Source organism: Bombyx mandarina, chromosome 02 (assembly GCF_030267445.1).
Source record: "Bombyx mandarina strain Sakado chromosome 02, ASM3026744v2".
Classification (NCBI taxonomy): domain Eukaryota; kingdom Metazoa; phylum Arthropoda; class Insecta; order Lepidoptera; family Bombycidae; genus Bombyx; species Bombyx mandarina.
In genome coordinates, this window is record NC_143209.1 from 3,283,052 (window position 1) to 3,307,425 (window position 24,374).

Consider the following 24,374-nt stretch of genomic DNA (forward strand, 5'->3'; position numbering starts at 1 on the left):
TTTGTTAGTAGTAATTAAATACGTTTTTATGTATGTATGAAGTCATCGAGTAGGTTTTGGTGAATCATCGAAAAAGTTTAATTTTCTTTGCTACTGTAATAACTAGCAGAGTAATTAGGATAGTGGTTTCAAATTCCCGTCGGGTCAACGTGACCCCATATGGGGGCAACCCTATCTGCCCAGAATTGATCTCCCAGTATAGCAGAGGAGATCTTCGTGGCAAATAAATACATAAATTTAATAATAAGGGAATAATTAAATCGACTGGTGAAAGGTTATTTGGTCTATGCGACATTTTTGCAAATCGTTAGCGTGGTATGGACATGTGATGCGTAGAGAGAAGATGCATGTGACTAAGAGATGTATGGAAATAGTAGTGGAAGGTAGAGGGGGAAGAGGTCGACCGAAGGAGACATGGATGGAGTGTGTGAATGACGATATGAGAGAGAGAGAGGAGTGAGCGTTGGGCTGCGGCTGATAGAAGAGAATGGAAAACTATTGAAGAATTTAAAAATTAGCTGTGCCGACCCCACCTGGTGAGATAAGGTGAAAAAAAAGCGACATTTTTGCAAATTTACAGGGAAGCCAAAAAAAATTACAAATTTGGAAAAAGTATCATAACAAAAAAATTTCTTCAGCTATCTCAATAAAATAACTAAACTCAATTGAAGTTCAATAAAAAAAAATCGAACTGTTTCACTATTTGGGATCGGAGCAGAATGACATCCCCCCCTCCCCCCCCGGACAGCAGCATCATCTCTGCACTCACATCCTTCCCTCGCACATCCTCTGTCATGCGGCACGTCCAAGTCTTTTTCCAGTCAAGTCCAAGCCTGTTGCTGTTATTCCTACATTTTGGAATTTATCCGTGTAAATGAGCAAAGTACGTAGTACACACTACTGGTGGTAGGACCTCTCGGGAGTCCGCACGGGTAGGTACCACCACTCCGCCTAATTCTGCCATGAAACAGTAATGCGCTTTGGTTTGAAGGTTGCGGCAGCCGTTGTATCTATACTGAGACCTTAGAAGTTATATATCAAGGTGGGTGGCGCATTTACGTTGTAGATGTCTATGGGCTCCAGTAACCACTTAACACCAGGTGGGCTGTGAGTTCGTCCACCCATCTAAGCAACTAAGCAATAATAAAAACATTAGCATCGCACGATACGCTTGCATTTTAGGAAGTTTTATCCTTTAGGCTACGACAACTTCTATCGAATTTTGATTGTCCTAATCCTCATCCCTGATCCCTGCTTAGTGCGAGTTTTTTAACGTTCTCGATAGCGTAAAAGTTAACTCAAATTTGTATGGAGTTGGAACAGCGCCCCTAGCGACAAACGTAGGCAAACTTTCCAACTCCATACAATTTTGATTTAACTTTTACGTTATCGAGAACATTAAAAAATTCTGACTGAGCCCACTGGTAAGTACGACTGCTTCGACCAGTACGCACTCGCACACAAAAAAACAAAATGTGTGCAATTCACACGTGGTAGAAGTGAAACCTTCCAAAATTAAAATACAATTATCCTAAACGTCTTAAGTATATGTAAAATTTTGTCATTAGTAAATAATTGTAAGGTAGCGCCCTCTGTGAATTGATATTTTAATTTCACGTATAATCCTAAATTAAAATTCACTACAAGAGCTTTCATACACACGTTAGTATTAAAAAATCTCACAGATGGCGCTGTATTAAATAGTATCTATATTTCTGTCTCATTCTTTGCTGGCTTCATCCTACACATTTTTGTATTTGTGTCTCTTACCTGTCGTTTTTTCCGTTGCATCCGGTTTGAAATCACAACGATTCTAAAGAAGTTTTCACTTCAAAAATATAGTTTCAACATAGGAAATTGTGTAAATATGTAGATACTTTCGAAAATTATATTAATAATGATTACAATAGATAGCGGATCTTGCGAATAGAAAATGACCAATGACGTAATATGGTGATTAATTAGCATTAATTATTTATGGTTCAGAGGATTCGTGCGCTTTTTTTATTGCACAGATGAGTGCACGAGCTCACAGCCCACCTGGTGTTAAGTGGTTACCGGAGCCCATAGACGTCTACAACGTAAATGCCGCCACCCACCTTGAGATATAAGTTCTAAGGACTCAGTATAGTTACAACGGCTGCCCCACCCTTCAAACCCAAACGCTTCACGGCATAAATAGGCAGGGCGGTGGTACCTTCCCGTGCGGACTCACAAGAGGTCCTACCACCAGTAAATTGGGATGTCTTCTTCAAGCAGGTATTCAAATAGCCAAGGTCAATGCATTTCAGTGTCTTATGCTTGTTAGCCGATTTTCACGTTAGCAAACCCTGTGTTTGCTTGGCCCGTTAGGAATGGAATCTTTGGGCGTAATTTTAATAGACTTCATGAAGTCTGATTAACACATTAATGACAATTCACACACGCTTCAAGGACCAACGACGATGCCATTTTTACTTGTGGTAGGACGTCTTCTGAGTCCGCACGGATAGGTACCACTACCCTGCCTTCTGTTGTGAAGCAGTAATGCGTTTCGGTTCGAAGGGTGGGGCAGCGGTAGTCAGTTCATCGCAAGGGCAGTCTTACTAGCAGTACTTATATCTACTCACTAATATGCTATAAGTAATCATGGCTTTATGTTATAGATATAGACGACGTAACATTTTATTACTTGCACTACTAATTACTTTAAACAGTACGAAAGACGAACAAAAAAGCTTATAATACGCTACGTAATGTATTCACTCGGTTTTTAGCTTTAGTTTTTTTTTTCTTTCAGATTGCTTCATCAGGCTGTCGATAGGTGAACAATTGCCAAGTACCGCCATCTATCGAAACGTGACCGAACTAATGACGCGAGAATGCGAACAAATTTGCAAACAGGATAAACAATGCCAAGCCTACGATTATGGGTAAATTATTTAATAATCCTCGGAGAATTAATAAGAATTAGTAAGAAGACAAGAGAGTTACATACAATAGGAAAATTATCCATAAAATTTTATAAACAGACTAGCTGTACACGTCCGCTTCGCTGTGCATTTAAAATCATGTTTCCTATTGCGAAAAGAAAATATATCATCGACTGTGCGTATACAAGGTAGACCTGTAGACTTCAAGTTGTTTCAAATTATTATATTGTGTCGTGTATCGCGAAATGATTTTAATTTAATTTTGGACTTACATGTCGTTAAATAAATAATTTATTAAAAACAGATATTCTAAGATTGTATTAAAGCGCCATCTTTTGTTTCGTTTCCGTACTAAAAACATAAATTTTAGTTGTTATAGATGACGCTGTTAGATTTAGATTACAATTTAGATGTTACAATTACGCTGTTACAGTTTAGATTTTAAAATCAGACATCATAGTTTTTCAGCAATTTCATTTGATAACTACTTTCGCAACGTTTTAATTATTACAAGTCTTTAAAATTCTTCAATAAGTTAACATAATTAAACGAAAACCCACTCAGAATTTACAAGACGTTCGCTGGTTGTCAAATTTTTCAATTTATCTTTCGCAGTGTTGGAGCTAAAGGCAACGCCACATGCAACCTGAGTAATATAGACGAGAAAGAGATCAAAGAAAAATCAATACTAGGCCGCCACCCCGACTACGACGTGTACGTGCGGAGGTTCCAATGCGAGCAGTCGCCGCCTTCACCGATGCCGCTGCACGACGACCCAGGTCCTGACGAACAGAAGCGCCCAGATAACCCAGACCGGCCCGAAGGTCCCCTTCAACGCCCAGTCTTCAGACCGGACGACGAAATTTTCAACGATGATTACCTAATCTCCGCTGACTTGAGGCCTTTCGAATCTGGCAGACCGTACAGGCCTGATGATTATTCAAATTCGAAACCGGATAACGATGTCCCTCCGAGTTACGGGTCACACAGACCGCAAGAAATACCATATGAACCCATCAGGCCTGATCACGGTTTCACTAGACCTCAAGATACGCAGTACAGACCCGAAAGGCCAATTCAAAATCAGTCATATAACCAAAAACCATCGGATGAACTAAACTTTCAAGGGTATGGACAACCTAATAGACCAGAAAAACCGGGCTATAATTACATAATTAGACCGAATAGGAAGCCTTATCAGAACTCTCAAGACGAAGGTTACGGAAGGCCGGATAGGCCAAGTGATATTGGACATCCTTCAGGACCAATCGGACCTCCAAGTAGACCGTATAAGTTCGATAGACCGAATCGTCCTAGACCGGACAATGCCGGACAATATGCAAGCAATTTTGATCATAGTAGTCAAAATGACAACTCAATTCACGTTGAAATATATGATCCACCACGACCATACAGACCCATCCGTGGTTCCTATTATGGTCATCAAGGATACGGCTATTTAACCCAAAATAGCTACGCTCAAAATCATGGAACTATTACGGAAATCGGTGGCTACAGCCAAAACCTGCCGCTTGATGATCATAGACCTGATCCGACTACTAAACCTTACGGCCAATACGGATATAATGGTTATCGACCTCAAAACCCTAAACCAAACGACCCAACCTGGAACCAGGATTACGATAAACCTGTCAAAGGATACACAAATCAAAACTCATTTACAGGACAAACCGGTTATGGTTCAAACCAATCCATTAAAGGTAGTCAATACGGCAGTCAAAACGAGTATTATCAAAGCCAGAGTGATCAGTCGTCATATAATAGCCATAATCATCATATTGGTTACGGAGACCCCGGGCAAAATGAGCCATACAAACCATCGAAACCGGATAGGCCGAACGATTATCAAAGCCAGAGTGATCAGTCGTCATATAATAGCCATAATGATCATATTGGTTACGGGGACCCCGGGCAAAATCAGCCATACAAACCATCGAAACCGGATAGGCCGAACGATTATCATCAAAGTCAGAGTGATCAGTCGTCATATAATAGCCATAATCATGATATTGGTTACGGAGACCCCGGGCAAAATGAACCGTACAAACCATCAAAACCGAATAGGCCGAACGATTATCATCAAAGCCAGAGCGATCAGCCGTCATATAACACTCAAAATTATCACAACGGTTACGGAGATACCGGGCAAAATCGTCCAAACAAACCTTTGAAACCGGACCGACCCAACGATTATGGCCTAGCTGATTATGGACAGAATTCGTATCAAAGCCAACATTCATACAGTTCTAGTCAAAGCAATTATCACAGCAACCAACATGTCTACGAAAGCCAAGTGTATGGTAGGCCAGATCAAAGCTATAGCAATAGACCAAACTACAGACCTTCTTATAACGACTATGGGTCTTACGGGCAAACGAATGGTCAAAATCATGATCAGGGCAATTACTATGGCGAAACCAACCATGGCTCATATGGTTCTACTCAAAGCTCTCATGGTCAGCAAGATTTTTATAATTCCCATAAAAACTCTTATGGGAACACCCAAAATACATATCAGGATGATAGGTATAAAGGTAGCAAAGGGTCGTATGGGGGTTCGCAAAGCTCTTACCAAGGAGCTTCCCAAGGTATAAGTCATGATTATCATTTATCAAATGGAAACAAAGGTTCATATGATGCATATCCCCCTAGTCAAAGTGGTTATGGAGGCCAAAGCTATAGTACCCAATTTGACCAGGGTACTAAGGGCAGCTATTCAAATCAAAGTTCGTATGGAAACAAAGGGTCTTATGGAACAAATCAGGACTATAGCAATAGTCAGAATGTTTATGGAACCAGCCAGAATGACGACAGCTACACGACACCGAGCTATGGCTCAAACCAAAATGCAGAGACCAGCCACAAAGGACGGCCCCAAAGACCTAATAACAAAAAACCCAACGATACACCAGCTTACTATAAACCAAATACAGAGTCGGAGAACCCTGGATATAACGTGAAACCGGTTTACGAGAATGAAATGGATCGGCCCCATGCTCCTGGCTATACAGCTGGGCCGGGGGGTGAGGTGGTGACTTCGCGACCGGTAGCTGTCGGGGATTACGGAGCCGGATACAGAGAACCGGGTAAAGAAGATTCCACCAAAGGTGAGTTTTTTAACCCATATCTTTTTATAATAATAATAATAATAATAAACATTTATTCCAAACACAAATTAAGTACAAAAAATAAATAAAAAAGATAACAAAAATAACGAGGCTTGGAAACGGTTACCGGCTCAGCAATGCCTAACAGTATCGAGACAATCGGTACTGCGGCGCTGATCTTCCGCCGGAACCTGCGGAGTGACGCGCACACCAGCATCAGACCGACCAATACACATCATTGTAAAATATATTAAAAAATAAAAAGAACATGAATAATAAATAATAAAAATAACACTCGGCGATAAATATTGCACATCAGCTTTTGGAAGAAGAGACTTTTCGAGTTTTTGAGGGAGAGAGAGTACAGTCGTACTGGTTATATGAGTCGCACGCATGTATCTATTAAAACCGCATCCACCGCTCTTGAACAATGTCTGCGAAGCCGAAGTTTTACGGTAGGCAGCGGCTTGGCTCTGCCCCTGGCATTGCTGAAGTCCATGGGCGACGGTAACCACTCACCATCAGGTGGGCCGTATGCTCGTCTGCCTACAAGGGCAATAAAAAAAAAAAAAAAAAAAAAAAAAGTTAGCCGATTCTCTCATACCAAAGGTCGATATGTCATATTTATTGCCAGGTACTGTACGGGCCCTTTTTATTTTGAGCGTTATGTATATAGGATGGAGCGAGTGAGATGAGATGAAAGCCTATTTTCCTCAGAATAAACTTGGATCAGCAGTAGCATATGAATACAGTTTTCCGTATTCCTATTTCAAAATCGGCAATGTTTATACAGGGTGTGTGCAAAAGGGGTGTCAGGAAACTCTGATTATTGGACGACGCGTTTTTAGTATCCGGTCCGATCACATGAAGAACAAAGATTAGATCCTCCATGGAATGGGTTTCATTGCTTAGTAGGCCGAAGGACGTTTTTGTTCTTGGAACTTGTCTACGCAAATTAATTATTTATCTTGAAAATGTCGTTAGCGTTATTTTGTGTCTATTGCATAGATGCGTTTGATTTTTACTTCAATTTGGAAAAGTTAATGGCCACTGATAAAAATAATGGAAAAAGAGCTTGAGGTAGAAATCTGACAGGTTGGACTCATCGGATCCGTACTAGTCCGCGATGCTCCACACTCGACAGCAGATAGGAGCAAATGGCGTCGAGTGATCCACAACATACTCTTGTTGCGGCCCTCAGCATTGAGGAAACCGAAGCGAACAAGAAAGGTAGAGATGCGTGAATGAGCTCACGGACCACTGGGTGTTTAATGGTTACCGAAATACATATGTTGAGTCTCTATATCGGGCAAGGATTAATAAGACACGGGTTCAGTTAAGTGACTAACGTATATTGGAATTACAACTTAACGTGCTATCGACAGCCCGACAACCCCGAGACTAACGTAGCATCACTGCAATATAATTATGGCTCACACATACATATTAATAGTTGCTATGGGGACATTTGTAACCCCTACACATAGATATCTTTACCACGTGAAAGTCGCCGCCCAACTGAGACTTGATGTATGTCTCAATCGTATAGTAATTACGCAAATTAAATTGAAATTCATTTAGCAAGTCATTCGTGGTCAGTCAGTCATATGTAAAGTACTTATTTCATTAGATGGGTCACACCGGACGTCTTATCCTTTGCGATTCAGGATTCGGTCACATACCTTACTATTTTGTGATAGATACTGTTGTTATTATGAATGATAGTACTTCCTTCGGTTTTCGCGGGCCGCAAATATATTTAAAGCTTTACGTTCACGGCTTGGTCTTGCGTTTACGTAATGCTAAGAGGCTCTACCCACTAAGTGACTCCCCTGGAGTCTCGCCCAAGCGTCCGATCCCCTCTGAGATCAGAACCCGTGCGGGGTAAAAATCGAATTTGATCCGACCGTTTCTTGGGACTGCGTCCTCTGAAATTTGCTCTGCATATTGCCTGTAGTAACGTAAACTTTAAAGTATTCGTTAAGTCGAGAAAAATAAAACGCTATATTAAGCTTCGAAAGTGCTCTGAGGAATTGTTTGAGATGATCGCCTCATTTCCTTTTTATCATAGCACCTCTCGCCATCGGAGCAGAGTTCATCCATATTATCTGGAACCGCTGCGTTCATCGACAATGCGTTTCCAGAGGTATTTTTTGCCACGTACCATCCGGCTTTGGAATGTGCTCCCCTCCACGGTGTTTCCCTAACGCTATGACATGTCCTTCTTTAAACGAGGCTTGTGGAGAGTATTAAGCGGTAGGCAGCGGCTTGGCTCTGCCCCTGGCATTGCAAGTCCATGGGCGACGGTAACCACTCACCATCAGGTGGGCCGTATGCTCGTCTGCCTACAAGGGCAATAAAAAAAATGTGTTTTTAATTATTGTGAATAACGAAATGCACACGTACAGGAAGCCCGATGGTATGTCTCTGTCTGCGGATACGCTGTCGGAAAACTGCCGAACATTTTCCCGTGAAATCAACATGACCTTTAATAACCGGACACAGAGCAGCTGAACCGGACTCGGTCTATTGTTTTAAATCATTGTACTGATTTGTTTGGTATTCGACATTCACATTGGTACGTCTGATGGCCACTCGCTTTGGTTACGTGTTTTAATTCGGTTTTGTTCGGTCAAACTTTAATGCGATCAGAGATAGAAAAGCTTTGCTATTGGTAGAGGATCATACAGGATTGCTGTGAGCCAATATGGGCGATACAAACCATCCGTAATCATGATACTTATTATCTAAATTCAATTTATTTTTTTCCTAAATAGCTGACAGCCTTGAGAGGCTATATCAGCGGAACCTTAACTAGTAGGTGGGCTCACGGGGCTCAAACCTGACGACGTTGCTAACACGAACCCTAGCAAGAGCCGTGCTTCGCAGAATCTACCATCGGATCGGAAACGCGATCCACTGAGAAGATGCGGCGAGAAACTCAGTGGGCTGTGTCTGAGGGTTAATTTACTAGTCGAGCCCTTCGTCGCAAGTGACGGGTTCGACGAGAACGATGACCGGTGCTTGAAGTGCCTAAAAGCACCGTTAGTGGATCGGGAGGATCCGAAATGACGTGCTTTTTAAAGAGAGTAATCTCCAAAGAGCTTCTCGCCGGATCTTCTTAGTGGGTCGCGTTTCTGATCCGGTGGTAGATTTTGCGAATTATTGTCCTTGCTAGGGCTAATGTTATCACGTCCTTAAGCTAGAGCCCCGAGAGCCCACTTACTCACTCGTTGACGCTGACATAGCCTCTAAGGCTACCAGCTTAGGTAAGATAAAAAAATATGAAAATGACATTCAAAAATTCCGTTACATACATATCGTTTTCTCGCATTGCAACTGTATTATCTCAAAACTTACTAATTTTACAGGAGAGTGTTTTAAAGGTTTAACCTTTGATATTTTTAATATTAATCATCTTTGCAACATTTATTCTTTATTTTTTACCAGATACATTATCTGTCTTTTAAAGTAAGATAAATAAATAAAATAATATAAAAAAGCCTGTATTTCCTTATCCTTAACTTTCATTTTCAATGTGGCATTTATTTGTTAATGTTTAGTTTTTGTTATTGGATATAGACTCCTCGGGTGAAGGCCTCCTCCAGTCCTTTCCACTGATCTCTGTCCTTGCCGATAGTTTGCCAGTCCTTTCCTATTATTTCGGTTATGTCGTCATCCCATCGTCTTTTTCGGTATACCTACCCTTCTTTTGCCAATTGGCCCTTTCCAGATTGTAGTGTTGACTGTGCACCCGGTGTCTGTGTATCCCAATACGTGACCTGCCCACTGCCATTTCAATTTTGGGGCTTAACGACGGAGGGAAGATCTTCCACCGAGCGGGTGATATTTTGTAAATTGTACATTTTTAATGCGAAAAGACGATATGTACCTTTTTTTTATTGCCCTTGTAGGCAGACGAGCATACGGCCCACCTGATGGTGAGTGGCTACCGTCGCCCATGGACTTCAGCAATGCCAGGGGCAGAGCCAAGCCGCTGCCTACCGATGAAAGCCTAGCCAATGAAAGCGCGTTAAAAATATTAATTTTTTTAACTAGGTAGTGTAGTTGTATCTTATTACAGAATATCCCTACTACTTAACTTAGGAGCTAGTAAGACAAATTGCGACTCGAGAATTAATTTGTCTACGTTTTAATACGAAACAATTCTATATGCTTTGATGACATAATTCGTGGGCAGCCTTCGGAGTGGCCATCACGCCTCAAAGCACAATCGAAACATTAGTACGTAACGATGTGCTTAGTGCGAGTTTTTTCACGTTCTCGATAGCGTAAAAGTTAACCCAGCTTTGTATGCAGTTGGAACAGCGCCCCTAGCGGCAAACGCATTTTTTTTTCCTACCTATGCTGGTAGCTTTGAGAGGCTATTCCAGCGTAACCTTAACTAGTAGGTGAATTCACGGAGCTTAAACCCGACACCGTTGCTAACACGAACTCTAGCAAGAGCAGCGCTTCGCAGAATCTACCACCGGATCGGAAACGCGACGCGAAGATCCGGCGAGAAACTCAGCGAGCTAATTTATGGGTTAGGTTGCATGTCGAACTCTTTGTCGAGTTCGACGAGTACGGTTACTGGGTTCCCTAAGCCTGCTCCTAGTGTTAGAGCTGAAGGTGTCTAATGCAAAGGTTATTGGATCTGATGGATCCGTAAGGACGATAATTCAGAGTTTCGTTCACTAAAGAGTGTGTGTATCTTTAAATTGTATGTATGGGTTTTTAAAACTGAGCGTATAATGGAAGGCCAAGCTTTAGAGAACCATGTCCCTGCCACGATTTGCGTACTAAGCCTATTGTGGTCCAATTGATTAGATTCATACTCTGTTGTAAGATGTGATTTTTATTGGCGTTTTGAAGTGGTTTTATACTTACTGATGGACTCTAAGTCCAGGTCGTCATGGAGGTCGACGTTCCTGACGAACCACGGGGCTCCGACGGCTATCCTGCAAAAACGGGATTGGATAATTTGAAATGATTTTAGGTGAGTGCGGGCCGCGTGAGCGAACACTACACTTGCATATGTCATGACGGGGCGTATGCAAGTTTTGTAGAGTGTCACCTTATTTCTAAGGGACATTTTACTTCGCCTGCATATCATCGGGTAGAGACGTCCTAGAATGAAGGCGGCACGGTCGCGTACCGTCTTGATGCGAGGGCGGAATGTCATCCTACTGTCAAGGGTGACGCCTAAATATTTGACCTTCGGGGCCCACGATATGGGCTGGTCAAACATCGTGATTGGGTTTGAAGTGGTTGGTTGGCCTTCAGCAACTTGCAGTTTACCGGGTGATAAAGAATATTCAAAACAGATCAGACGTGAAGCAGTGTACGGTAGATTGACAATGGCGAGGTTTTTATCACTTATATTGGTCAGGTCGATTTTACATAGCACAGCTTACAAAGTAGCATTTCTAATGACGTTTTTTTACTGGTGGTAGGACCTCTTGTGAGTCCGCACGGGTAGGTACCACCGCCCCGCCTATTTCTGCCGTGAAGCAGTAATGCGTTTCGGTTTGAAGGGTGGGGCAGCCGTTGTAACTATACTGAGACCTTAGAATTTATACCTCAAGGTGTGTGTCACATTTACGTGGTAGATGTCTATGGGCTTCAGTAACCACTGTGAGCTCGTCCACACATATAGGCAATAAAAAAAAAACGTGCGTACTTCATTACTTCATACACATTCACAAATGACTTCCATGATGAAGGAATTAAACATTGTGTATTAAAAATCGAACACGCAGAAATTATAATTTACGTAATTACCAGTGGTAGGGCGACTTACGAGTCCGCATGGGTAGGTCCCACCTCCTCTTCCTCCTGGCGTCGCTCTCCTCATTTCTGAGGGTCCAGACACTCCCGCTGCATCATCCTCTCATGTACAATTATCCTCCATCTGTTCCAATTCTTGATTTTGTGGAAGGCATTGTGGAACTTGATGTCCAGGCTAGATCGAATTTGATAAGGATTTTGGTAGCTACCACCACCCTGCATATTTCGCGAAGCAGTAATAACGTGAATGCAGTCGCTCACCTTGACACATGAGTTCTAAGGTCTCACTCTTAACAGTACAACAGCTGCCCCGCCCTTCAAACTGAAACGCTTTACTGCGCCATGGTCGAAGCAGGCAGGGGAGTGGTACCTACCCGTATTGAGTGGTCCCACCAATAACGGAATATCAACTAAGCTCGCCCTGTCCCACTAATCCAGTGGTTCCCAAACTTATTTTTTCTGCTGCTCACTTTGAGAATAAATTATTTTTTAGCGTCCCTATTTTTTCACCTACTTAAAAACCACTATAGCGAGAGCAAAGCCGGTGTCTAAGAGTTCTCCTAGATGAAATTAAAAATCGCCTCTCAAGCCTCTACACAACGCCGCCATTTTCTTTTGGGTCTCTTACCGCCCCCCATTAGGCCTACAGCCCCCACAAGAGGGCGTTATCGCCGACTTCGGGAAAGGCTGCACTAATCGAATCAGAAAACGCTTCCCGTTCATAGCTTAGACCCAATAGATAGATATCTGTTATCGGACAGATCTTTCACGAAACTTATTGTTGAAGTTATATAATATGTTTTGACCTTCGCTATTGTAAAACATGAAGATTTATGTTTGGATTAGTAATTTTCTTAATGGATTTTGTTTACTATGTTTTTGTTAAGTCAAACGGCACGGTATAAACCGGTCATCGTTCTCGTCGAACCCGTCGCTTGCGACGAAGGGCTCGACGAGTAAATTAACCCTCAGACACAGCCCACTGAGTTTCTCGTCGGTTCTTCTCAGTGGGTCGCGGTTCCGATCCGGTGGTAGATTCTGCGAAGCACGGCTCTTGCTAGGGTTCGTGTTAGCAACGTCATCAGGCTTGAGCCCCGTGAGCTCACCTACATGTTAGGGCGATGCTAAAATAGCCTCTCAAGGCTCAAGGCATAGGTAGGGAAAAAAATAAAAAAATGTAGGCAGCGGCTTGGCTCTGCCCCTGGCATTGCTAACGTCCATGGGCGACCTTATAGAAAACGATATGTTTGTAACGGAATTTTTCAACGTCATTTTCAATATTTTTTTTATCTTACCTAAGCTGGATAGCCTTAGAGGCTATGCCAGCTTTACCGAGTGAGTAAGTGAGCTCCCAGGGCTCTAGCTTAAGGACGTTGATAACACTAGCTCTAGCAAGGACAGTGATTCGCAAAATCCCGAGCGCCATGACATGTCCTTCTTCAAACGAGGCTTGTGGAGAATATTAAACGGTAGGCAGCGGCGTGGCTCCTGTCCCTGGCATTGCTGACGTCCATGAGCGACGGTAACCACTCACTATCAGGTGGCCGTATGCTCTTCTACATACAAAGGCAATATAAAATAAATATATGTCGATGCGTATATGTTCCCTGTAGACTCCGATACAGATTTACCAATGTCGATGAAAATTTCCGGAGATATTTAAATTAGTATTTGATTCCGGTAACAATTGGAGGCAAGGTCAGATTAAAGATCGGACAGCAACTCGGCCTGTTTGACTAGTAAGCTATATCTTCAAAGAAAATTCAAATTGGCGTGACTGCTGACCACGGAATTACCTTAAAAACCCTGGCATGGCCTTAGTAGACGTTTATCAAGCACTACGCCAGAATGACTACTGGTGAAGTATTCTGTAAGTCCGCACGTACTGGCCCAGCATAGTTTCGAAGTTCGGTTTGAAGTTTGAGACAGCGGATATACGATGTAATTGTGTTTCCTGGTGGTAGAACGTCTTGTGAGTCCGCACGGGTAGGTACCACCGCCCCGCCTATTTCTGCCGTGAAGCAGTAATGCGTTTCGGTTTGAAGGGCGGGGCAGCCGTTGTACTGTAAAACTGAGACTTTAGAACTCATGTCTCAAGGAGGGTGGCGGTATTTACATTCTAGATGTCATTACATTTGGAAAAGGACCGGTAAATTTAGTGTATATAAGTACATAAATGGTTACAATTTTATATTGTTATGTTACGTTTTTAATGTTTTTTACTGGTGGTAGGACCTCTTGTGAGTCCGCTCGGGTAGGTACTACCACCCTGCCTATTTCTGCCATGAAGCAGTAATGCGTTTCGGTTTGAAGGGCGGGGCAGCCGTTGTAACTATACTGAGACCTTAGAACTCGTATCTCAAGGTGGGTGGCGCGTTTACGTTGTAGATGTCTATGGTTTCCGGTAACCACTTAACACCAGGTGCGCCGTGAGCTCATTCACACATATAAGAAAAAAAAATCGATCTCACATCTTAACTCAGTCTCGACTTTAGAACAGGAGGGCCGTGAGCTTGTTAATCCGTCTCCCCAATTTGGTTACCTTGGCAACGTAGCCTGGTTCGTCGCCATCACCACCACCGCTGGAAGCCAGTTATTACCATAACAGCGGATGACCCAAGGTCGAAATCGTTAAGACAGAAAACCACTGTCGTTTTTTGTGCTCGACTGAGTACTGAATTAATCCAAAAGTGGGTTCTGTCCATTTTTAATACGCTTTTATTAGATTCAGACTTTAGATTCAGACAGACAGAATCTTTGAACATGATTTTGACCCCCTTCAAAACGTCGGATTAACTCGAAATTTAGCATACTTATTTACAATTCAATATATTAAAAAAAATTGAAAAAATTTAAATTCAACTAAAAAATGAAAAATAAATAATAGTTACAATAAAATCATTTTTTCTTACACAATTTTTAATTCAAATTTATTAAAATTTATTTTCCCGTTTTTTAGTTGGATTTTCTATAAAAGCGTATTTTTTTAAGTTTCTTTAAACTATTATTTATTTTAATAGTAGCTTGAAAAAATTGCCTCTTATATTCACTGGTCATTTTCAATAGTCGTCGAACGCACGGGCTTGTTGTTGTTAAGATGACTGGTGGTAGGGTTTTGACTGGTGGTAGGGTTCTGTGTAGAAGCCCGCCCGGGTTGGTACCACCGTCCTGTCTATTTCTGCCGCAAAACAGTAATACTGTGTTCCGGTCTGAAGGACAGGATAGCCGGTGTAGCATACATAAGGCTGCCCATCCAGGCCAGGATAGGCAGCGCATATGAGTCACTGATGTAGTTTGGATGTCTATGGGCGACGGTTATCATTTCCCATCAGATGAGCCGTAAGCTCGTCTGCTATCGAAAGCAATAAAAAAAAAAAAAAAGATGGTTCTAAAGTCGGTTGACTCCGAGAAACTCCGTAGGCTGTGTTGATAGGTTAGTTGCTCGTCGAACTCTTCCTTGTAATCGACGTCCCCCTTCACACTTTAGCGAGGGTCGGCGGCTAACTGACAATTTATTACAAAATAACTCGATCGATAAAAATGAAGTGCTTAAATTGCTAGAAATGTGACGATAATTACTTAAAAAATGAATTGCTGTTCGTTAGTCTCGCTAAAGCTCGAGAACGGCTGGACCGATTTGGCTAATTTTCGTCTTGAACTATTTGTGGAAGTCCAGAGAAGGTTTAAAAGGTAGATAAATATGAAAATGCTCGGAATTAGACAAAAATAAACAATTTTGTTTTTCCTTTGATGTGTCCTCCGTCGGACAGATTCCTTTTGTTTGTTTTAAGTTTATTTTATACAAAAGTTTAGGTCTTTTATTTCTCGATTGAGGCACTGCGAAGTTTGCCGGGTCAGCTAGTTCTCAATAAAAACGCAAGATTAAATCGTAAAACTAGGTACTCATTATCAAATTATAAATAATATTATACACTAGCTGACCCGGCGGACTTCGTAGTGCCTCAATCGATAAATAAAATACCTAAACTTTTGTATAAAACAAAATTAAAACAAACGAAAGGAATTTTGATATTTATCTACCTTTTAAACCTTCTCTGGACTTCCACAAATAGTTCAAGACCAAAATTAGCCAAATCGGTGTAGCCGTTCTCGAGTTTTATCGAGACTAACGAACAGCAATTCATTTATATATATATATATATATATATATATATATATATATATATATATATATATATATATATATATATATATATATATATATATATATATATATATAGATATATACATACTATACTATTTGGATTCATTGTAACGAATGTGGAACTCCGATCAGTTCACTTTAAATCACAGTCTTTGTTTTATTACGTGTAGCGGAAAATGCTGATTTTGTGAATTACACGGAAGAGACGCGTTTATTTTTGGCCCCATTAAGTTTATCTGCGAATGTGTGTCAGGCGAGGACACGACCGAAAAGTGTGCTTAGTGCGAGTTTTTTAAAGTTCTCGATAGCGTAAAAGTTAACTCAAATTTGTATGGAGTGAGAACAGCGCCCCTAGCGGCAAACGAAGGGAAGCTATTCCAACTCCATACAATTTTGATTTACGGCTGCCCCACCCTTCAAACCGAAACGCATTACTGCCTCACGGCACCACCAGTGAACTTCATCTTCGCGCTCAACGTGGACTTAAGTCCGCAGTATCAGCCTGCTGAGTATTTCACGCGTTCCTTTGGATAGATCGTGATTCTCGTGATACATACATTCGTGCTGTTAGGCCGATAGCGTAAAAGTTAACTCAAATTTGTATGGACTTTGAACGTTTGCATACGTTTGCCATTAGGGACGTTGTTCTAACTGCATACTAGTTTGAGTTAACTTTTACGCTATCGAGAACGTTAAAAAACTCGCACTAAGCACACTTGGTAGCGGTCGGGACCCGTTGATATCATGACAATACCGACAACCCCCTGTTGTACTAAATAGACTGTCTTAATATTGAGGGGTAAAAGGCTATTAGGTTCATGCAATATTTTTACAACTTTACTGGGGACCCATTTAAAGCTTTTTGGAATATATATCATATTATATAAAAAAACTTCTTCAAAGATTTGAACGGGGTAAACTTAATTGAAGTTCAATTAAAAACATCGAACTGTTGATATTAATCTATATCTATACTAATATTATAAAGAGGAAAGATTTGTTTGTTTGTTTGTTTCGAATAGGCTCCGAAACTACTGGACCGATTTGAAAAATTCTTTTTCCATTAGAAGCCGACATTGTCCCTGATGAACATAGGCTACTTTTTTTAATTTTTTTTTAATTTATTTTTTGGTTTCATGTGTGTTTTAATGTTTCCGAAGCGAAGCGTGGGCGGGTCGCTAGTACCAAATAAATGGGCCTTTAATTACAAAGATAATTGTCGCGTATTAAGCGAAATGTCGCTTAAACCGCTTGTAGGTCGTGTTCCCATCTACCCTAAAACAACGTCAGCGTTAAGATACATTTGCATAGTACTTGAGCATAGTTCACAGTAGTAGGATGCATTGGGTATTAACAGCGAAAAATACATTTAAGTTCAACAATAGGACGGCTTGTTTATCAGCTTAGATCAATTGAACGTAAGAATAGTGTGGATATGTCGCTTCTTAAAATTTATTTTGAACTGTCCAATCCGACTTTGATTTTGACTGTGTTATACTTTTTTATTAGTTTTAATGTTTGGGCGGGTGAACGAATTTACGCTCCATCTGATCTTAAGTGGCTACCGGCGCCAAGAGAAATCACGATTTGAATGCTGCCGCCCATCTTGAGCTATCAGTCTTATGTCTCAATTGAATAGTATAATGGTTGTGACATGCCACGCGTTACTGCTTCACGGCAGGAATAGGTAGGATGGTGTTGCCTATTGGGCCTCCAGAAAGCCCTGACATCGACGCATCCTGTGGTATCAACGGTGTTACTTATGAAATTCGGAAAGAATTAAACATTACGTTTTCGCAGGACAAAGTCACTTGCTTGCGTCACCAGTAGACTGTTAAATCCATTACTCCGTATTATATCATCACGAATCCGCGAAGAGTATAAATTTTCACAGCAAACATACCCGATATTCCCTCATGTCATTATTACAATATATTATGTAAGTCCGTGTTGAACTTGTGCGAAATTTTAACCGATCAGTCATTTTCGCGTAGCAAACATCCAAACTTGCAATCACAATATTAGCATACGTATAATCTATGTTTTGACGCTAAATTTGAAGTGTTTTTTATTTATTTATTAAATCCTATCCACATTATTGTCTCTTCGTTGCTCTGTTCTCATATAAGCTTACGACTGATACGAACTCTGTTCAGTCGTGCCATGACACGCGACGTGACCCCATTGACACACATACGAAATTAATTCAGTTGAAAAAATATCTCTTTAAAAATCTCTCAAAATAAATAAAATACGTTCGTTTGTAATTGGTATTTAATTGAAGAGATCAGTGTTTATGTTCAAGTTATAAAAAAATAGACCAGTGAATAATGTTAATGGTGAACAGTGAAAATGCGTGTTTATGTGACGTTGCTTGCGTGTCTGTTTGTTCACAACACTTTCGGGACCCGGGTTATCCTCGTGGAAAACGCACCGAGTACGTAACTTCACAGGGAAAAGCAGGCAGCGGCCTAACTCACAGACACAGCCCACTGAGTTTCTTGCCGGATCTTCTCAGTGGGTCGCGATTACAATCCGGTGGTAGATTCTGCGAAGCACTGCTTTTGCTAGGGCTAGTGTTAGCAAACTCTCTCAGGTCGAGCCTGTGAGCTCACCTACCCGTCCGGACGTAGTTGGATTAGCCCCTTAGGCTACTAGCGTATAGGTAGGGCTAAAAAGCGGCGATTAGGCTTTGTCCCTGGTATTGCTGGCATCTATGAGCGATGGTAACCGCTCACCATTAGATGGGTTATACGCAGCCGGGCTTACAAGGCCAATAATGAAGAACAGACATTGCCTGGAGTATACAAATCGATTAACGAGCCAATATTTTTGTTGCAAAAGGTTTATAATCTCTTGGCTTTTTGTATGACGGTGCTTTGCTGACTGGAGATGGAATTAAAAATGTTTTTTTTTTCGTTTATCGATGTGTAGTTATCAATGATAATTAATTGATCTAAATTTCTTTGAATTCATCTGGTGTGAACTGGATGAGCCCATTCTCGTCCTCCTCCTTGGGTCAAGTTCCTCAGTGCTGAGAGTAGTGACCTTTACGGAGCACTTTTGTTTGGTCTATGTTCCTCCATTTTTTCCTTTCCTCTGCTTCAATGGATAGCGACATTGATGCTGGAGTCTAATGTCTTAATTTGATCGGATCAGCACATGGGCCTAATAAGCCCATAAGCATCACAAAGTGAGCACGCCTCTAGCGACGTGGACTCTAAGTTTCAATTTATGTATAATTACTCTCTCGCCTTTTAACCCGAAAAAATGATTGTTTGACGAGAGCTGAAGGTGACGACATTCTACTTTTGTTGTGGAAGTCATCAATGAACTCGATCTAGGTACGCACGGTTCTACCGCCAAGCCTACAAACGCCGTGAGGTAGATACGTTCTCGTCTTAAAGGCCGAAAATTCGTTATTATCATTGACAATAACTACTAGGTTACGTGATTACCCACGAGGTTGAAGTGTCTATATGAGAAAATGATTCTCCCGCTGTTCGAATTGGGACGAGTGTTGGTTTAGCGACAGAAATAGACTGGACCAACCAGCAGGTCCAGTCCTTCCCCTACCTAATCGGTGATAGCCTAAGAGGCTATTCCAGCTAGGCCCGGACGGGTAGGTGAGCTCACGGGCTCAATCTGGGAGAATTTGCTAACACTAGCCCTAGCAAAAGTAGTGCTTCGCAGAGTCTACCATCGGAATCGCAACCCACTGAGAAGATCCGACGAGAAACTCACTGGACTCAAGTCCAGTGTGCTTAGTGTGAGTTTCTTAACGTCCTCGATAGCGTAAAAGTTAATGCAATTTTGTATGGAGTTGGAACAGCGCCCCTAGCGGCAAACGCACGCAAACGATCCCATTCCATACAAATATGAGGTAACTTTTACGCTCTCGAGAACGTTAAAAAACTCGCCCTTAACACATTGATACAGAATGAATTATTGTTTGTTTTCTATAGCATGTTTCCGTCGTGTATTGGTTGGAAGGAGGGCGCTTCGGAGTCACGTCAGGAGGGTCGTGTCTGGACAGTCGCTGGAGGATTGCAAAACGGAGTGCGCTGTAGAACACAGGTTCCCGTGCGAGAGTTTTAATTACAGGTACGCACTATTCATCTATGACACTATTATAATTTTTTTTTGTATTAGATTACTTTGGTATTAGGTCCAAGCTTCAAGATCATATGTACGTACCGCTTGCAAAAAAAAACGATATTAAACGTGTTGTTAAAAAGTACGCATTTTTTTGATATCAGTACCAATTATCGTTTGACATTATCAATTTGAATTGTTGATGAAGTGGATGTCCAACTTTGTTTCTTAAATATCGAGAAATACGTTGTTAAAATGGTATGGGCTACGGAAGTGTTTTGGGTCCTTCTTCTATTCTATATTCGATTTACGATACGGTCGTCTCGTGTTAAATAAAATGAGCTACAGCAGTTCTTGTGTGGTTTTTTTTTAGTTTTTGTAGGGTTGCCACTGTCTCTTTCTTATCACCCGTTCCGTTGTGACTACCCGCTAAACGTAAGAAAAACGTTGGTTGAAAACTTTCGTACTGTTATACGGGATTCTATGAACTTCTTTTTAAAAATAAATAAATTATAATCCGCCCTGGATTTCATTGAAAAAGTGATAGGCGAGACCGCGGCGTAGGATGGAGACGAACTGATTGAGTGAGTGGGAATAGTAATGAGGTATGGTATGGATAAGGTTACGGGAGAGCTGATGCAGCAGGAATACGGTAGGGTCTGCATACTTACGGTACTGAAACCCGGATATAACAGTACGCTACCTAACGTGCCTATGTGGTACAATGACAATAAACTTTCCTGAAATATCAATGTAATGATTTTCGGTTTGACAGCGCGCCGGTTGTTCTGTAAAAAACGGATACTTTAGTACTCATGTCTCAAGATGAGTGGCGACATTTACGTTATAGATGTCTATGGACTCCGTTAACCATTTAACCCATTGAAAGCAATAAAAAAATTAAAAAAATTTAATTAATTCCCTTTATAACTGCTTTATAGCATGCTTATTCGTCTCCAGACGCTAATTACCTGCAAGCTTTCCGAGATTACTTCATTGGTCTTGTGTGATAAATAAAACTAGATGATGATCTAGATGAAGAAAAATAGTATTATTATTCGCCAATAGATGTCGGGAAGAGTTGATTATTGAAAACACGAATAAAACAAAATTTTCTGAAAATAAATCGTAGCTAGATCGATTTATCGTCCCCGAAATCCCCTGTATACTAAATTTTATGAAAATCGTTGGAGCCGTTTCCGAGATTCAGATAATATATATATACAAGAATTGCTCGTTTAAAGGTATAAGATAATAATAAAAAAATATATATCCTACGGTGTAAACATGAGTGCGTAGAGCACAATGCACGGTGTTGTAATAATTCGCACGGTATTTCACACGATTGTCAGACGGTTTCCTGATTTTGGAGGATATATTTGATAGCCTTTAGCTGATAAATGTTACAAAACGCTGAATTCGTGTGGTTCGTTGTATGAATTTGGTCACATTAGGGCGTGATCATTGTGCGGAAGCGGGTATAAAGTACCCAAGCACAACAACTCTGTTTACGAAGCTGGTTACGAAGCTACCGGTGGCCATAATCAAAGGAGAAGTCGACGTACAGGTTTTTTTTATTTTTTTATTGTTTAAATCGGTGGACGAGCTCACAGCCCACCTGGTGTTAAGTGGTTACTGGAGCCCATAGATATCTACAAGGTAAATGCGCCATCCACGTTGAGATATAAGTTGTAAGGTCTCAGTATAGTCGCAACGGCTGCCCCACCCTTCAAACCGAAACGCATTACTGCTTCACGGCACCACCACTGAACGTCTTCTTCGCGCTCAACTTGGACTTAAGCCCGCAGTATCACCCTGCTGAGTATTTCACGCGTTCCTTTGGATAGATCGTGATTCTCGTGATACATACATTCGTGCTGTTAGGCCGATAGCGTAAAAGTTAACTCAAATTTGTATGGACTTTGAACGTTTGCATACGTTTGCCATTAGGGACGTTGTTCTAACTGCATACTAGTTTGAGTTAACTTTTACGCTATCGAGAAAGTTAAAAATCTCGCACTAAGCACACTGGTCAGAAGCAATCCTTCCGTCGTAAAACAAAGCACCATAACATTGGAGTGTGTATTATGAGAACCCACTGCTAGATAGCATTCAGATATAATAATTTTAAATCACCAAAAGTTACAGTAGGAAATGGGGTCTAATATTTTCCACACTAAGTATAGAGTATAATGTCACATGTGGCTAGCACAGTATATCAGTGTAGCATTGTATGTCAGGCTAGCTCGGCAGTTCTTTGGCCCCAAATGACGTCATAGATACGCTGTATCTTGTAAAATTTTGAAAAATAATTCTCATTTCGTGTTTGCGTGCTTTTAAAAGTTTGGTATCTCTCTGAATTGTTAATAGTAGGACAATACTTGCTGCATAATTTTCAGAACTTTTTATTTTTTATTGCTTAGATGAGTGGACGAGCTCACAGCCCACCTGGTGTTAAGTGGTTACTGAAGCCCATAGACATCTACAACGTAAATGCGCCACCCACCTTGAGATATAAGTTCTAAGGTCTCAATTATAGTTACAACGGCTGCCCCACCCTTCAAACCGAAACGCATTACTGCTTCACGGCAGCAATAGGCAGGGTGGTGGTACCTACCCGTGCGGACTCACAAGAGGTCCTACCACCAGTAATTACGCAAATTAAAATTTTGCGGGTTTCATTTTTATTACACGATGTTATTCCTTCACCGTGGAAATCAATCGTGAACATTTGTTGAGTACGTATTTCATTAGAAAAATTGGTACCCGCCTGCGGGATTCGAACACCGGTGCATCGCTTCAACACGAATGCACCGGACGTCTTATCCGCTAGGCCACGACGACTTCTAAAAGAACTTCCTTAGATATGTGAAAACGGTTGTCTGGAAGAGACCAGAATCGATAAGAAAGTTTTTAACGATAAGACCAGCTATTGTATAAATTATAAATGCCTATTCACTGATTTTCCTAGTTGCTTTGTTTTGATGTGCTACAAAGTATAGGTGCTCTCTCTCTCTCTCTCTCCCCCCCCCTCTCGTTATCGCTATCTCTATATCTGTCTCTCTCTCCCTCTCTATCTTTCTCTATTACAGAATTAAAACACATATTATTTTACTTTTGCTCCTGTTTGATATTAGGTATGAAATAACTGTCTCAGTTTCGTGGTAGTGTTAAGTATTGATCCAAGTTGAGATCTGGTGGTAGGACCTCTTGTGAGTCCGCGCGGGTGGGTACCACCGCCCTGCTTATTTGTGCCGTGAAGCAGTAATGCGTTTCGGTTTGAAGGGTGGGGCAGCCGTTGTAACTATACGGAGACCTTAGAACTTATATCTCAAGGTGGGTGGCGCATTTACGCTGTGGATGTTTATGGGCTCCAGTAACCACTTAACACCAGGTGGGCTGTGAGCTCGTCCACCCAACTAGCAATAAAAAAATAAAAAAAACCAGTTGGACCTAACCTAGGCCACTCATCTAGTGCAATAAAAACATTTTCATTATTAAACGTATTACGCACAGAAGCTATATAACAGAGAAAAAAAATTAATGAATATCTGTATGTAAAAAATTCGGTAAAACTTAAAACCTTGAGAGCATTATCTCGGTACGCGATCAGCATTGTCCGCCTCACCTTGCGCTCACTGACACAGGGCCGCACTAGGAAGCGCGACGTTAGGACCAGCCCGTGGGAGGTACGGAATCGAAATAAAAAGATCAATTCAAAAGCTATGAAAAACAGACGAGCTCATAGCCCACCTGGTGTTAAGCGGTTACTGGAGCTCATAGACATCTGCGACGTAAATGCGACAACCGCATTGAGATATAAGTTCTTAGATCTCAAGTATAGTTACAACGGCTGCCCCACCCTTCAAACCGAAACGCATTACTGCTTCACGGCAGAAATAGGCAGGGTGGTGGTACCTACCCGCGCGGACTCACAAGAGGTCCTACCACCAGTAATTACGCAAACTAAAATTTTCGGGTTTGATTTTTATTACACATGTTATTCCTTCACCGTGTTAACCTTCCATAGATACTCGGCCTATTGGAGAGACGGAAATAGTTATGTGATATTTTGACTCAATAAGGCCACGGTTTCTGTAACGAAATTGGTTGGGGACCAGGGACTGCCGAAGCGTCCCGATAAATAGCTTTTCTTCATTCTCGTTTGAACTTCGCCTATGGAGAATAGGCAGCGGCTTGGCTTGGTAAGCAGTGGCTTGACTTTGCCCCTGGCATTGCTGAAGTCCATGGGCGACGGTAACCATTCATCATCAGGTGGCCGGT

General features: G+C 41.4%; 1 protein-coding gene across 1 annotated transcript in view; it reads left to right on the forward strand.

Annotated features, from left to right (window-relative positions):
* LOC114241919 (uncharacterized) overlaps window positions 1–24,374 on the forward strand; it is a 39,381-nt gene that overhangs the window by 779 nt on the left and 14,228 nt on the right. The window contains exons 2-4 of the mRNA XM_089735249.1: window positions 2,780–2,912; window positions 3,528–6,040; window positions 19,961–20,099. Of these exons, the coding sequence (XP_089591375.1) occupies window positions 2,780–2,912; window positions 3,528–6,040; window positions 19,961–20,099 (2,785 nt within the window). The remainder of the gene's footprint in view (window positions 1–2,779; window positions 2,913–3,527; window positions 6,041–19,960; window positions 20,100–24,374) is intronic.